Here is a 14,375-nt window from a genome sequence, read left to right on the forward strand (position 1 = left end):
TACGTTCATTCTACATAGCAATGGGTTTCATAAAGGCATTTTGTTTTGAGCATGTATACTTTGGCATGCTCCGTAACCTTCTCTTTCTCCCTGTTCCCCTTGGGCTCTTTCCTTCCCTCAGTTTTGCTTCTAATTTCATGCCACACATATATAAACAATTTTATGTGCCCATATAAAATCTAGGATCTACAAATGAATGAGGGTAGATATGTGATATTTGTCCTCATGAGTCTGGTTTATTTCACTTAATGATCTCCACTTGGTTATTTTCCAGCAAGGGACATATTTTCCTTCTTGTTTATGACTAAATAAAACTTCATTGTGTGTGGGCACATGTATGTGTATGTGTATATGTGTGTACCACAATTCTTTATCTATTTACCTGTGACCAGACATAGGTTGATTCCATGTGTGGCTGTTGAGAATCGTGCTGCAGTGAACATGAGGCACATGTATGTTTGACTTAGAGCACTTTGGGTATCTTTCCAGACATGGGATCATATAGTAGTAGCTCAGGAAACCCAGTGCTTGACAACAGTGGAATTGCATGAAGCTTAAAAGATCTGAGTAGAGAAGCAGAGTTAGGTAATAGCCCGTGGTGGTGGTGGTGGGGACATTGCTTCTGTCCATGTAACAGAATATCTACAATACTAAAGAATGCAACAAATTAAATACCAAAACCCAAACAACCCAGTCAGTAAATGGGCTAATGAAATGAAAAGACAGGTCTCAAAAGATGAAGTAGAAATGGCTGATAGATATCAAAAAATGTAAGTGAAAATATCACTGGGATTTCCCCTCACCCCAGTCAGAATGCTGTCATTAGGAGAACAAGGAATACCGAGTGCTGACAAGGATGCAGGGAAAGGAGTCCTTCCACACAGCCGGTGGGGCTGGGACTGGCCCAGTCTCTATGGAAATATGGAGGTTCCTCAAAAAATGAGAAAGACACGGTTTTTGTTTAACGTCTAATTCCTGCAGCTGTTGGATTGAGTTTCTTTGCATTCTTTCTTCATCTGAATCAATGTATGGATAGAAGCTAGTTTTAGAAGAGCTAGAGTTTATGCTATACTTGCTGTGTGTAGTGAATATGCTACATTTTTATGTGCGCCTTCTTGTTTAACTGTCTCAGGAACTTTGTAATGGAGATTTGAATACTGCTGCCTTTATCTCTTACCTTCTTCCTGTCCCTTCTGTCAGCTCCCCTTCCCTACAAGCGCTTTGTCATATTGATGACTTTTTTGTTTTGTTTAAGTGCCCCACAGAGATTTAACTAGGGCTGTGCCCTCTGTATGACCATGTGTTCAGAACTAAACGTAAGAATCTGGTGGACCCACTGATTGGTACACAACTCCGGACCGTGTCTCCGCCTCCCAGAACCTGCTAGTTGTCAGTAGTTCTGCCTTGAGTGGTTGGGCCTTGTGGTTCCTTCCCTGTCACATCTCACTGATGAGTGGACCTGACTCCTACAGCCCAGGGCCAGGCGGCACAGCTGCTGTGAGTTCACAGTGGCCATGGCTGTGTGGTACTTACATGCCATTTTGCAGACCTTCTCCCTATCTTCCAGTCAGAGTCCACGTTTTCTTCTGTATATTGTTAGTGTCACCAAGCTCACTCTCATACTGTGAATACTCCCTTCATGAAAACACTGTTGGGATAATACAGCTATTCTATCTCCCCAACAGGCAATCCTTTATCTATTGGGTTGGTAGTACTGCATCCTTGTAATGTCTTATGTTTGCTCACTGGATAGATCGTCAAAGAATTTTGAGCCATCCTTTGTAGACTCCACTCCAAGTGTAACTCCTACGTAGTTTATTACTTTATTTCTGTAAAATTTATATCTAACTGTTTTGTACTAAGGATACTGATACAAATATATTTTAGTTCCTGCTCTCAGTGAGATCATAATCTAAACGATAAAATAGATGTAACAATATTCTATAAGCAAAAAGCAAATTTATTGAACTGTGTGCAATATATAATTGAGGCCCTTGTCCAAAGAACAACAAGAAGTATGGCTAAAAGTGGAATTGGTTAGATACACTTGGAAAGAATATGGAGAAAGTCTAATGATAGAGTTATTTAATTGCTTTTCTATTCTGATTATTCCAACTTATTTTTAATTTTAAAAATTTCTAACTTAACTTTCTAGGCAGTTATTCTTTACCTATTTCTCCATTTTACTGAGAAGCAAAATATAACTTGTTAAGCAAAATATATAACTTATATTTAATAAGAAAATATTTGGGGGCTGGAGAGATAGCTCAGTGGTTAAGAGCGCCGCCTGCTCTTCCAAAGGTCCTGAGTTCAATTCCCAGCAACCACATGGTGGCTCACAACCATCTATAATGTAACCTGATGCCCTCTTCTGGCCTGCAGGTGTACAAGCAGACAACACTGTATACATAATAATAAATAAATCTTTAAAAAAATTTTTTTAATGATCAAAATCTAACTTTTGAGTTCAAGGCCAATCTGGTCTACAGAGAAAGTTCCAGGACAGCCAAATCTACACAGAGAAACCCTGTCTCAAAAAAAACTATTAAAAAAAGAGGGGAGGTGGCAGATATGTTAACATCTACTTATCACTGATTTAAGTTATGTGGCAACTAACTTAACTTAGTTAGTGGAACTAACCCTGACATGATTTTAAGTTGAAGCAAACAAACTTTTGGATGATGCTCTTAACTTTTATAAATAACACCTCTAACCTTAAAAAATGAAATTGCCATGAATGTGGAGTAAGTAGTGCTTGCTGCAGGTGGGAAAAGGGGCCTAAATCTGGTCAGTGCCTGCTGTATGCATGCACTGTGTTAATATGTCCATTAATAATAGGTGTTAGTAAGAAATAAGGCAAAAAGAAATAGGGTAATGTTGACATCATTTGGTTATGCTGTACTATACAAAGAAATTTAATATCCAAACCATTCAGATCTTTTTTTGGGGGGGGGAGGGTTGCTTCAGTTTTTTTTGTTTTTTGTTTTTTGTTTTTATAGACTAGGCTGGCCTCAAACTCACAGAGATCCACTTGCCTCTGCCTCCCGAGTGCTGGGATTAAAGGTGCCACCAGGTCTGGCTGCCATTCAGATCTTAATCATGGCACAATTTTTCTGTAGTACCCTGCATATAAGCCCCATGCCCACTCACTACCCATTGAATTAATGAATATTAATAGGGTTATGGTATATATTGCCAGGTTGTATTGCCCAAAAGTTATTAATTTTTTGATAGTCACCAGTAGTAAACAATGTTACTAAATTCCACATTGTAAGTATGGTCATTGTGAGACTTACTGTTCCTTTGAGTCGTTGTTTCTTGTGGCTTTTCATTATACAAGATACAGAACAGGGTCAATTACCCATGAGAGGTTACCTGGTAACTATTTAAAATCCATAGGCTCCTCAGTCAGACCAGAAACACATCTTCCTTGACTTCTTAGTCTCCACTTGAAAAGTCAGCTGTGAAGTATTACAGTGCTTTAGACTATACCATTTTAAATATTAGTAGAAACCTCTATCTAAACTTCATACAAGACTGGTTTTAAGATAATAGCACCAGGAAATCTGTTAGCCCTGGATTCAAGTCTAAGAGCTGTATTTTGTGCCACCTAAGCTTCTGAATGTTGGATTTCTCCCCAATCAGAAGGAAAGAGCACTTCATCCTTCACAGCATGTAAAGATTCCATACTGCAAGTCATCAGATATAGGACAAAGGGCAAACTACTGTGTCCTTCATACTCTTTCTAACTCCTAGAACTCTGATTAGGAAGGTTCAGCATCATGTAGCAGTTAGGGGGAAATTATTAATGTATTAAAGTCTACCAGAGAGAGGAATGCAGATTTACAGGACACAGTGACAAAGGGATGAATTGTAGATGCAAGATGAGAAAACGCTGAGCTAGCACAATTTAGGCAAATGCTCTTGAACTAGTAAGTCACCTTGGGTTAACTCTACGGAAGAAAACTGGTGATATGTAGAGCGATGCTGAACCGTGTTGGTCAACAGTAGTTGCCAGGGTTTTTGTGTTGAGCCACAGACATACAGGATGATTTTCTTCTGCATATATATACATGAAATTGCTTAGAATGGATGTGTTTCACTTAAGGATTTTGCTCTTGGATGGTTCTCTGCCTACTTTATGCTGCTGTCATTGTATTACAAGACTCACATTTGCTACAAATTCTCTTCAATTTCTAACCATGTTGGCTAGGAATGTATTGTTACCATACTGTATATTTAATTTCCACACTTTCATATTTATTGACAGATGCTCTGTTTTGTGAAGAACCTGTTAAATATCTTACTGGTTTTCATCTGTTTGGATGTTAGTCCTTTTCTCACTAACGGTAGCTCTACTTACTGAAAACATCTTCCAATTTGTCCTTTGTTCTTTTCACTGCTAATGGTAGCTTGCTCACTTGAAAGTTCTTAGTTTTAATGTGGTTCTGCGTTTCAGTCCTAATGTTCAGTACCTTTGGTGCCCTTACGTAAAATGTTTTCCTAAAGTAAAGATCAAGTTTAGACTGTAGACTTTATTTGTATGTACTAGTTTTTTGTTAATGTTCTCTTTCTGTTCCAAGAGCCAGTCCAGTGTACAGAACTTTCTCTGTAGACCGGATTGGCCTTGAACTCAAAAGTTAGATTTTGATTATTAAATATTTTCTTGTTAAATATAAGTTATATATTTTGCTTAATAAGTTGCATTTAGACTCCTTGACTTTTGACCCTTGATTTTAGTCCAAAAGTTTAAGACTGACACAGCAATTCTGGAATGCCACCCATCATTGCCTGTCCTGTCTCTTCCCAGTCAGCGTCAGATTGCTTTCTCTTTAGAAAGTATCTCCCTCCCTCTAAGTTTCCATAAATAGTCCCCTCCCATTCTTTTGTGTTTTTTTTAGTGCACTTTGCTAATTTATCTGCACTAAGTGACAGATAAAGTCAGTCTTGATAAACTGTCAGGCTGAGAGTGACTTGAGCTTTGTTTGACTCTTATCAGCTCCCTACCATTTAGTGAGCAGCATAGGTGACACTCAGATAATGATTTGGCCCAGCCTAGCAGCTTTCAAGAATGAAAGCAGGGAAGTTAAGCCGTTCTGGTTACTTTCAGCCATTCTGCTGCCTACAAAGCTGGAGTTACATGTAGAGTTGTCCCTCATGGACTCCCAGTTTCAGGGCCAATGCTCTGCTGCTGTAGTTACAGCTTCCAAGAAGCACACTTGTCTCTGCATACTTACAGCTGCAAAGCCAAAAGGCAGATTTGACTAATTTCTTTAAATGAGTATATTTAAAACATTGGCTTTTCCAAAGTGATCTCATTTCCTGCTCTATTTCTGGCTTCATATTTTGCAACATACCGATTATATCCTAGGTCTTCTTAATCGAATCTCCAGACAGCGAATGAGAGCAGATGTAGCAAGATGAGGCCCTGGGCGAAAAGCCTGAGGAGGCAGTTTGCTTTGGGCTTTAAAGAGAAGATTATACCACAAAACTTTTATTTATGTGGAGCAAAAATGTATTTTTTCAAACATATATTTTGCTAAACATAATTCTGTAGGATGCTGATTTTTTAGTATTTAAAGAGAGTAGAGACATTTCCAATACAAGACTTAGGCACAGGTGTTAACAGTGTTATTCGGATAGGCCAAATGGTTTGGTTTTACCCATGCTACCCAGATGTCCCAAATGTCATCTTCTGGTGACCAGATGCATTAGTTATGTATCTTCTGGTGACCAGATGCATTAGTTATGTATTTAGCATTCATAATTAATTATAATGCTGAAGAGGAATGAGTTACCAGGTATACCAACATGGATGAATCTTCAAAACATGCAAAGTGAAAGAGGTCAGATGAGGAGGACTTACTATGTGTTTTCATTTATCTGAGTTGTCTGCGCAGCACAGTGGGATGCATGTGTAACCCCAGCCCCAGGAGTCTGAGTCAGAGGGGTAGCCACAAGCTCAGGGACATCCAGGCTATGTCCAAAACAAAAGCCCTTCCTGTTGAATTTGTAGTACAAGCAAAATCACTGAGGACCATAGCCTTTTCTTTCTTTTTCCTTCCAAATGTTACCAAGACCTACATGGTTTATGATGAGTAAACTGTTCATCCTGCCTCCACACAGTAAGCTAGCTGTAGGGAAAGTGCATGTTTATAAAGAGAGCAGCAGAGTCTCACTACGTGGGGCTCAGCAAACCTGGCCATGACTACCCAGAATATTTTTAAGAAGGGAAATGGCACAGTGAGAACAGGTAAAAAGTGTGTGAGAATACTTACAGTGCATGTGCATTAGTGTGAGTCTTCACCTTCAGGGACTGAGGGACTTCCCTGTGCACAGGCCTCAGAGTCTAGCCCCAGTCCTGTCACAAGGGGTGGGGGGCGGAGTTGGTGGTTGAACTGATGACATAAAAAATAAATATTCTATAATTAAGCAAAAATCTTTTAAGAAAATTTGAATTGAGCTGTGCGTGGTGGCGCACGCCTGTAATCCCAGCACTCTGGGAGGCAGAGACAGGTGGATCTCTGTGAGTTCAAGGCCATGCTGGTCTACAAAGTGAGTCCAGGATATCCAAGGCTACACAGAGAAAACCTGTCTCAAAAAAAAAAAAGAAAGAAAGAAAGAAAGAAACTTTGAATGAAAAGCGATGCATTTCCTTGACTTGATGAAGGGAGGAAATGAAAAGCTAGAGTGAGCCACGTGTTTAGTGGTGAAACTTCAGAAGCTTTCCCATTAGTCAGGGAAAGCGGTGTGTGCTGATGTCCGCTAAGTAGCATGCTAGTGTTTAATCACTGGAATAACAGGTAAATGGAGAGGTAAAGATGAAATAAGATGCTAATAGGAATAAACTGTTTGTGTTGATTTGAGGGAAATTAGGGGTCAGGGGAGCTTGGCAACTGCAGTGTTTAATGCAGCCTTACATCAGAAAGGTCAGGGTTAGTTGTAATTGATGGTTCTGTCTCATTTAGTCTCCGTAATTAGCACCAGTAAACACACTGTTCTGGGTGCTGGGAAAGCGTCCCCTCATAGATTGTACAATTAAGCTGACGAAATTATTCTAACCACCCCAAAGTGGCTTTATTGGTTTAAGAATTTTGGAGGAAAATAAAAATATCCTACTCTGGCTCACACTTAAGTATAGCAACTGTTCTAACTGCTGTTTTAGGCAGAAGTAGAATGAAGCAAAATGGTACAAGTTAGAAAACAGATGGGAGAAGTTTTTGTGCTAGTAAGATCTTCTAAATTTGTATCTTAATTTAGGGTGCCTTAGTCTAAATTTAAATCTGTTCACATTGTGGATCTCTTCTTAAGGCTTTAAAGTATGGACTGCTCTGCCAGACGTAGTCGTAGCTTTGAAATCCAAGGTAACACTGAGAGCTTTAGTATCAGTCAGTATTTACTAGTAGCCCAGGCAAAGCGTGGCATGTGCTGTTCTGTGCGACTTACTGCCTCCGTCCTGTCCGTGGCTTGACTTCAGAATTAGTTCAGATGTTTTATGGTTTATCTTCCCTATTCTCCTGGGAAGCTAAGATACTCCTTGGTTGACTAGAAAGAGTAGAAAACACAAAAACCACAGAGAGTTTAGGGATTTTGGGGTTGGGGGGAGGTTGTAAATAATAAAAGTTAGCATTATAGTTGAACTGTTTTTGGATGGTTTTCACACTGTTTCTCTATTTTTACTGTTTTGGGTTTGCTCTTGCATTCTTCTTCACTGTCCCAAGCATTGCTTTTGTAATGTATAGTATTCTACTGTGTGTGCCCTAAAGCCATTGTTTTCCCTTTCAGCTCTTTGATGAGACTAAAGGCTAATATTTAGGAGAGTTGCCTTCTGGCTGCTGTTACTAGGTAGCTCATGTCTGCCTTGAGCAGGCTCATTGTGTCAGTGTGATGGTGTGGGACAGGTGGACGTTGTGCTGACCAGCACCCAGCTGACCAGCAGGTGACTGCAGAGGGTAGAGGCTGATGATAGATGGCTGTGTCTCATGACAAAACAAGTAATCCCATGGATGTGAGTGTACAGGGTAAAATTGGGACCAGCAGATGGTGAGTCTAAGCAGTATCTTATTTCTTTCTCAGCTATGAGATTTTCTGTGGCTGTCTTTTTATACATGCCAGCTGGGACTGTCCACTAACTGCCAGTTCCCACTGGCGTTTATAGAGGCACTTGATACTTTCTTTAGAAGTTATTCAGACACACTTTCATGTATGGCTGTATGTTCCCTTCGTGGTGAAATGGGGTATTCAAAAGCAGAATCCATTCCTGGGGTTCACTTGATAAAATGTGATAATCAAATATGGTCGGATCCATTTTCTCCAGCTCTCTGCTCTGCCTTTGGCTTTCTGGCCGATTGCATTCTTTGGTCCCTATTATTTCCATTCAGTATTAACTACTGAACGTTCATTCTGAGTTGTGAAGAAGAAAAAATTGTCAATGAGAATCCAACACAGAATATAGAGCTGTGTTACTTTAAACACACCTGCTATTTCTAATAGTTTTGTAATATGTCACATATAATTTACTCAATCTGAAGTACCTATGTAAATATTTTGGGTTGGTTTTGTTTTGAGATAGGATCTTATATAGCCTGGGCTGCACTGCACTAGAACTCACTATGTAACTAAAGCTGACCTTGAACTCCTGACCCTCACTTCTCCCCTTCTAAGTGTCACAATTGCAGAAATGTATCACCATGCCCATCATTATCCAAAGTACTTTTAAATGCATTTTTTGGGTTAACTTGTAAACTTGCAAACCCTTGCAGTAGATACAGGCAAATTCATTATAAGCAGTATTTCTTAGACAGTTTAGAGATGTTCTTTAGCGCCTAAGAGGTAGAAAGTACAGTTATGGTGTCTAGAGCCAAGGAGAAGGCTAGAGGATGCCATTGGAGCCCATCTGTGTCCCTTGGAATTCCAGATTGTGTGAGAGAAGAAAATGACCGTTTCTTCCATCTGTGGAAACTCCACTGTGACATCTTTCCCTAGGCTTCCCAGCAAAGTCCCAAAGCTGATTTTGATTTGCCTAATTTTGATAGGCTCCCATCTCTGTAGCAGTCACTGCCACTGCAACTTACTAGCCAGGCCTGAGTTTGGTTTGTATTTTTTCTCATTCAGAGTTTATGGGTGGGGTTAGCTCCCCTCCAGATGGACAGAGAATAGAAGAGGAAGGCTGGGGTGCTGTTAATCCTGAAAGAAGAAAGGGATGCTGGCCAGGTAAAAATACGAACGTACGTACATACATACATACATACATACATACATACATACATACATACATACATGCCAACTCTTCCTCCAAATCTGCATAGTAGAAAAGGGTTGTCCCTCTGCCAAGAATGCACAGCAACTGGGTTACTTGCCTAATGCTCCACACTTGCCTCTGTTCTGCTGCAGGTACCTGTTTCCCAAGTTTACACTGTGCTGGACCGAGTTTGTAGACATGAAAGTCCATGTGCCCTGTGAAACAGTTGAATACATTGAAGCCAACTATGGTAAGACCTGGAAGATTCCTGTCAAGACATGGGACTGGAAGAGCTCACCCCCGAATGTACAGCCCAATGGGATCTGGCCTATCTCTGAGTGGGATGAGGTTATCCAGTTGTACTGAGAGTACTAAGTTAAGGTGGGACATTTTCCAAAAATAAGGTGGGTTAACTGTTTACAGCACTACTGTCTTTTTGCCTCTTGTGAGAGCCAAAGATAAATGACAAGTTTGAAGACAGAAAATGTTCTAGCTCGTGAGCCATCTGATTAGCTCTGTCATTCAGCATTCCTGAGGGGTCTGTCTATATACCAGGTAAAATACTGGCGTCTGGTGAGCAGGCAGAGGTGAATGAACAAATGCCTGCCGCTCTCTTGTCCCGTTGGTAAGCACTACAATTTTATTTGGAGGGAAACTTCCCCGCTCTCTGAAGAGCTGGTACACAATACGGCATATTCCATAATGATTTTTAAAGTGTTAAATAATGCTTATACCTGCAAGTGAGCTCATGAGACAAAGCCAAGAAGAGATACATGAGTTAAGAATAGTTATTCCTGCTTGCCCTCAGGATCAAAGCTGCCATGTTAGCGCCACTTTTAAGATTGTGGAGTATGGGCTCCTGTTTCAGTGAGCAGTTAGGCTTTACAGCTCACAGGGAAAGATGGGGGTGCACACCTCTTACAAGCCGTGCAGCACACACACACTTGGCTTCCAGCACAGGGCGTTCTACAAAGCAAGATGAGTGCGCATCTCAGGTCTTGCCAAGACACTTTCTGTTTTCATATTTGAAGTGAAAATTTGATGCACATGTGATAGTGAACTTTCTGGCAGCACAGGAAAGTAGCACCTGTCGATAAATCATCAGCACGCTTCCGAAAGTTGTGGTTTCTCAAAACTTAATTTTCCTTACTTCATTCTCAAGCACGCTTAGATTTAAAAATGGGAGTTATTCATGGGTGGCCTTATATTTTCTGAATATATAACTTGTGTGCCCTTAATTTTAATGTTGACACTAGATACTAACAGATACACCTCTGAGTTTTCTAAATATGCCCTTTATCAACCATAGCTCCACATCGTTAATCTATGGCCTACACATTAATTTATTAGGCATAAAGATATGACTGTTCTTCTATTCCAGTATTACTTCAGGTTTCCAAAACGGAGGGTTAATGTGACCCTGGCAACTAGTCCTCTTTCCATATCCCTGTTTTGCAAGCCCACATCCAGCTCTAGATTTTCATTCTGCTGAGTGTAGCAGGGCAACGACTCAGACTTCCTGCTGCCAAGTTCTACACATGTTCGACCCCTTGACTTCCTTTTTCTTCTCAAAATACACTCATGAGTAGGCTGGGGTGGCTGCACCCCATCTCTGTACCTGAACTTAAGCAATGCACTCCCAGTGAGACGCAGGGGCGTCTGACAGGGTGAATGCTGCTGTCTTTTCCTTGCCTGGGAAAGGAGGTTTTCTATTCTCTGCTGCCTGGGATGCACCACGTGGCAGCCTGGCAGATTTCCCTTTCAAACAGTAGTTGTTAAAATGGAGAGCAGAATACCGGAGGGAATGGGCTGGCAGAAATAAACAAAAAAACCTTGGAGGAAGTAACTTGAAGCCACCCACTGCAAATTTAACATCAACATGAAAACTGTCATTGTTGGGTGGCAAGCAACAGTCTGTTAGGATGCATTCTCTGTGTCTGTTTGGATGCATTCTCCGTGTCTGTTAGGATGCATTCTCCGTGTCTGTTAGGATGCATTCTCCACGTAGGACTATCATGTCTGGCCAGAACCATCATAATCACATTTTTATTATTAGCAAACTTGTACCCAGATGACAAGTCACAATCAGCTCTTTCCTAGAAAATAAGTCCATAGGAAAGCTTTGTCATATATTTGTCATGCACTTTAATAATTACAAGCTCTTACAGCCTTATGACAATTTATTCAAAGCATGAAAGCTATTTCATGAGTTTGTTAAATGCAAATCATGATCATGTATAGCTCTGTCAACATGTGACATATAACTATGGCACATGTATGTGAATTTTCTAGACCAAGTTATATTTTAAACATGAGATTTCAGAATATGTTTACCAGTTTACTATTTGGTTTTGTCTTCAGGTATAGTTTGTGGTACTACTGAGAATACTTGTAATATTATTACTCTGATCTGAATTTATTTGTAATATATAATCTACTTTAGGGTGATTAATAAAATTTTTAAATCTAATATCTTGTGCTTTTTTGTGTTTGTTTTGAAAGTTGAACTAGAAATAAAGCCACTAGCATTCAAAACTGGTAAAATGGTAATATTGCCACAAATATAGTATTTCTTTTTAAAGATTGTAATGATCTGACTTTATTTTACACTAAGGAGGGGGCACAAAGCAATCCTCTTTAATAAAGGTGACAATTAGCTTCATTTAGAACATTTTAATAATGCACATTTAAAAAAAGTATTCATATTATAAATTGTTCTGCAATCCAAATATACAACCACTTGGAAAACAACATTTAGAAAACAAAAGGCAGCCGGGTATGGTGGCGCATGTCTTTCATTCCGGCATTCAAGAGGGAGAAGCAGGCAGATCTTTGTGACTTTGAGGCCAGCCTGGTCTACAAAGGGAGTCCAGGATAGCCAAGGCCACACAGAGAAACCCTGTCTCGGGAAAAAAGAAAAAAGAAAAAGAAAAGAGAAAACAAAAGCCAATGTAAAAAGGCAGATTAAAACAACTACAGCAGTACAGATTTGATATGGCTCAGATTTACAGCTTCCGTACTGCAACAGCTGTGTCAGAGATCTCTCCCTTCAACTGGCTGCACCGCTCTGTGTTTAAGGAAATACCTTTGCTCCCTGGTCGCATGTCACCTTCTGAGTCCACCCAATCCTCTCTAATATCAATTAGAATTTTTCCTTTAAAGTCCCGAACACTGAAGTATCTTACCTCCCCAGTCTGAAGCATGTTGTCATCTCTGCAGCTGCTACTCTGCTTGGAAGGTGCCAGAGCTCTACAAGTCTCACGAGGATTTTGCTTTGTCACAGGTTTTTCTGAAACAACTTGTTTTTTCCTCTTTAACTTTTTCTAACTTCGCTGTCAGAATCACTGCCTGAAGAGCTTGAAGAAACACGTTCTTTTGATTTAGGCATTGCTTCACTCCTGCTGTCCAACAGCCACTGGCTTGCTTGCTCACTCCATACTCTTTCTAAATTTCAAGTCTGGAAACCCTAGATGTCTATACACACACACACTGGGATTCAAAACTCTTCCGTGACAAAGTCTGCCACATGACACCTCTAATCATGCAGAGTTTGGCTTGTAAGCTCAGGGTTCAGGGTAAACACCCACTGTGGAGAACCATGACATACTTTAGGATCAAAGAGTTCTAGAAAGGTCTTTGAAAGAATTTGAGCTAAAGATAAAATTGGAAAGAAGAGCCTGAGCATGGAGTGAGAGTCCTAGTTTATGCAAACCCAACAGTCTATAAAAGAATTATATGCATCTAAAGATGTCAAGAAGAAGTCAAACAAGACCATGTGAATGGAGACGCTGTGTCAAGCATTAGAAAACTCAAATTGTATAATTTGCCAAAATTGATGTATAGATTTGGTGTGCAATCTCAGCCATGTTTTTCTAAAAGCCTTATTCTAGAATTCATATAATAAATTTATCTAGAGTAGCTCAAGCAGTCTTGACAAAAAAGGTTTGACAAAATAGAGGAAGGAAGGAAGGGAAGAAAGAAAGAAAGAAAGAGAAAAACATGCAGGAGAGGTGGTTCCATCATTAAGAGCACTGGCTGCTCTGGCAGAGGTACTGAGTTCAGTTCCCAGCACCCACATGGCAGCTCAGAGGACCTAACACCCTTTTCTGATTCTGTGGGCACATGGTAGGCATACATACACACATACAGGCAAAACAAGCAGACACAGTAAAACACAATCTTCCAAGAAAGGAGGAAAGAGAGACAGACATCAAGGGCAGGGAGCAGGGGAGAGGACAGTAGCAGGAGGCCTGGCCATGGTAAGGCTGCCAAATTCATCAAAGTCCATAGTTCTAGGAAAGTTTCTAAATGTACTGACCTTGCTTTTGGGCTTCCATAGTTCTGCTTCTGGCTAACATCTTGTTAACTGAAGAATGTCAACCCAGAGCAGAGTTCTTGGTTTGTTTGTTTGTTTGTTTTGTTTTGTTTTTGCTTAAAAGCTCACTCTGAAAAAGGCTCAGTGCTACACTGGCATCCTGATCACCAGTGCAGTTGAAACCAGCTACTTCCTGTTGGCTTAAAGCCATGTGCAAGCATTTTCTCTGGTGACTACCCCACAATGCTTACCGCCCTATGCAGGTGGCTTGTGTCATGCACTAATTTCTTCGTTAGTATCTCCAGCTCTTCTTCCAAAAGTTGCCTTAAGGGGACCCTGGGCCCATGCCCTACCTGTCCTTCTTTCTCCAGAAGTGCTAGTCTCCTCCCAGCAGCTTTCTTCTTTCTTACGGGGCTGGCTCATGGTGGCTCCTAAAGCCAGCCCTCTCATCATCATCAGGGCTGGTGGGGAGTTGGGGGGACAGATGCCACCTGGTCATTCTTCAGGCTCTCAGAGCTTGAGCCACCTTATACAGAGAAAGCAGAGCCAGCTGGGGTGCTGGCAGTAGCATAGAAGGCCCAGGTAGGCTGGCCATAGGGGTGGAATGGTATCTCCATTGGACATCAGAGACCTTGCATAGTAAGCAGGGGTGGGGTGGTATAAACCCACAGGTCTAGATGTGGCTAGCATGACTGCTACTCACATCCAGACCATCCAGCATGCTGGTCAGAAAATCTACCTCAGCTTTCAGGCTTCTAGAATGGATGGCCCCTTGCTGTTTGGGGTGGAGAGGCCCTAGAAACGGGGCCAAAGAAAGAA

The 14,375-nt window shown here is 40.8% G+C and overlaps 1 protein-coding gene and 1 pseudogene across 1 annotated transcript in view; one reads left to right on the forward strand and one right to left on the reverse strand.

Moving 5' to 3' along the window:
* Positions 1-9,769, forward strand: part of Fktn (fukutin) — a 52,593-nt gene extending 42,824 nt beyond the window's left edge. The window contains exon 10 of the mRNA XM_051162109.1: positions 9,394-9,769. Coding sequence (XP_051018066.1) covers positions 9,394-9,607 — 214 coding nt within the window. The 3' untranslated portion in view covers positions 9,608-9,769. The remainder of the gene's footprint in view (positions 1-9,393) is intronic.
* A 2,477-nt stretch (positions 9,770-12,246) lies between these two features.
* LOC127207038 (activated RNA polymerase II transcriptional coactivator p15-like) lies at positions 12,247-12,644 on the reverse strand (annotated as a pseudogene).
* Positions 12,645-14,375: the final 1,731 nt, after the last annotated feature.

Source organism: Acomys russatus, chromosome 2 (genome assembly GCF_903995435.1).
Source record: "Acomys russatus chromosome 2, mAcoRus1.1, whole genome shotgun sequence".
Classification (NCBI taxonomy): domain Eukaryota; kingdom Metazoa; phylum Chordata; class Mammalia; order Rodentia; family Muridae; genus Acomys; species Acomys russatus.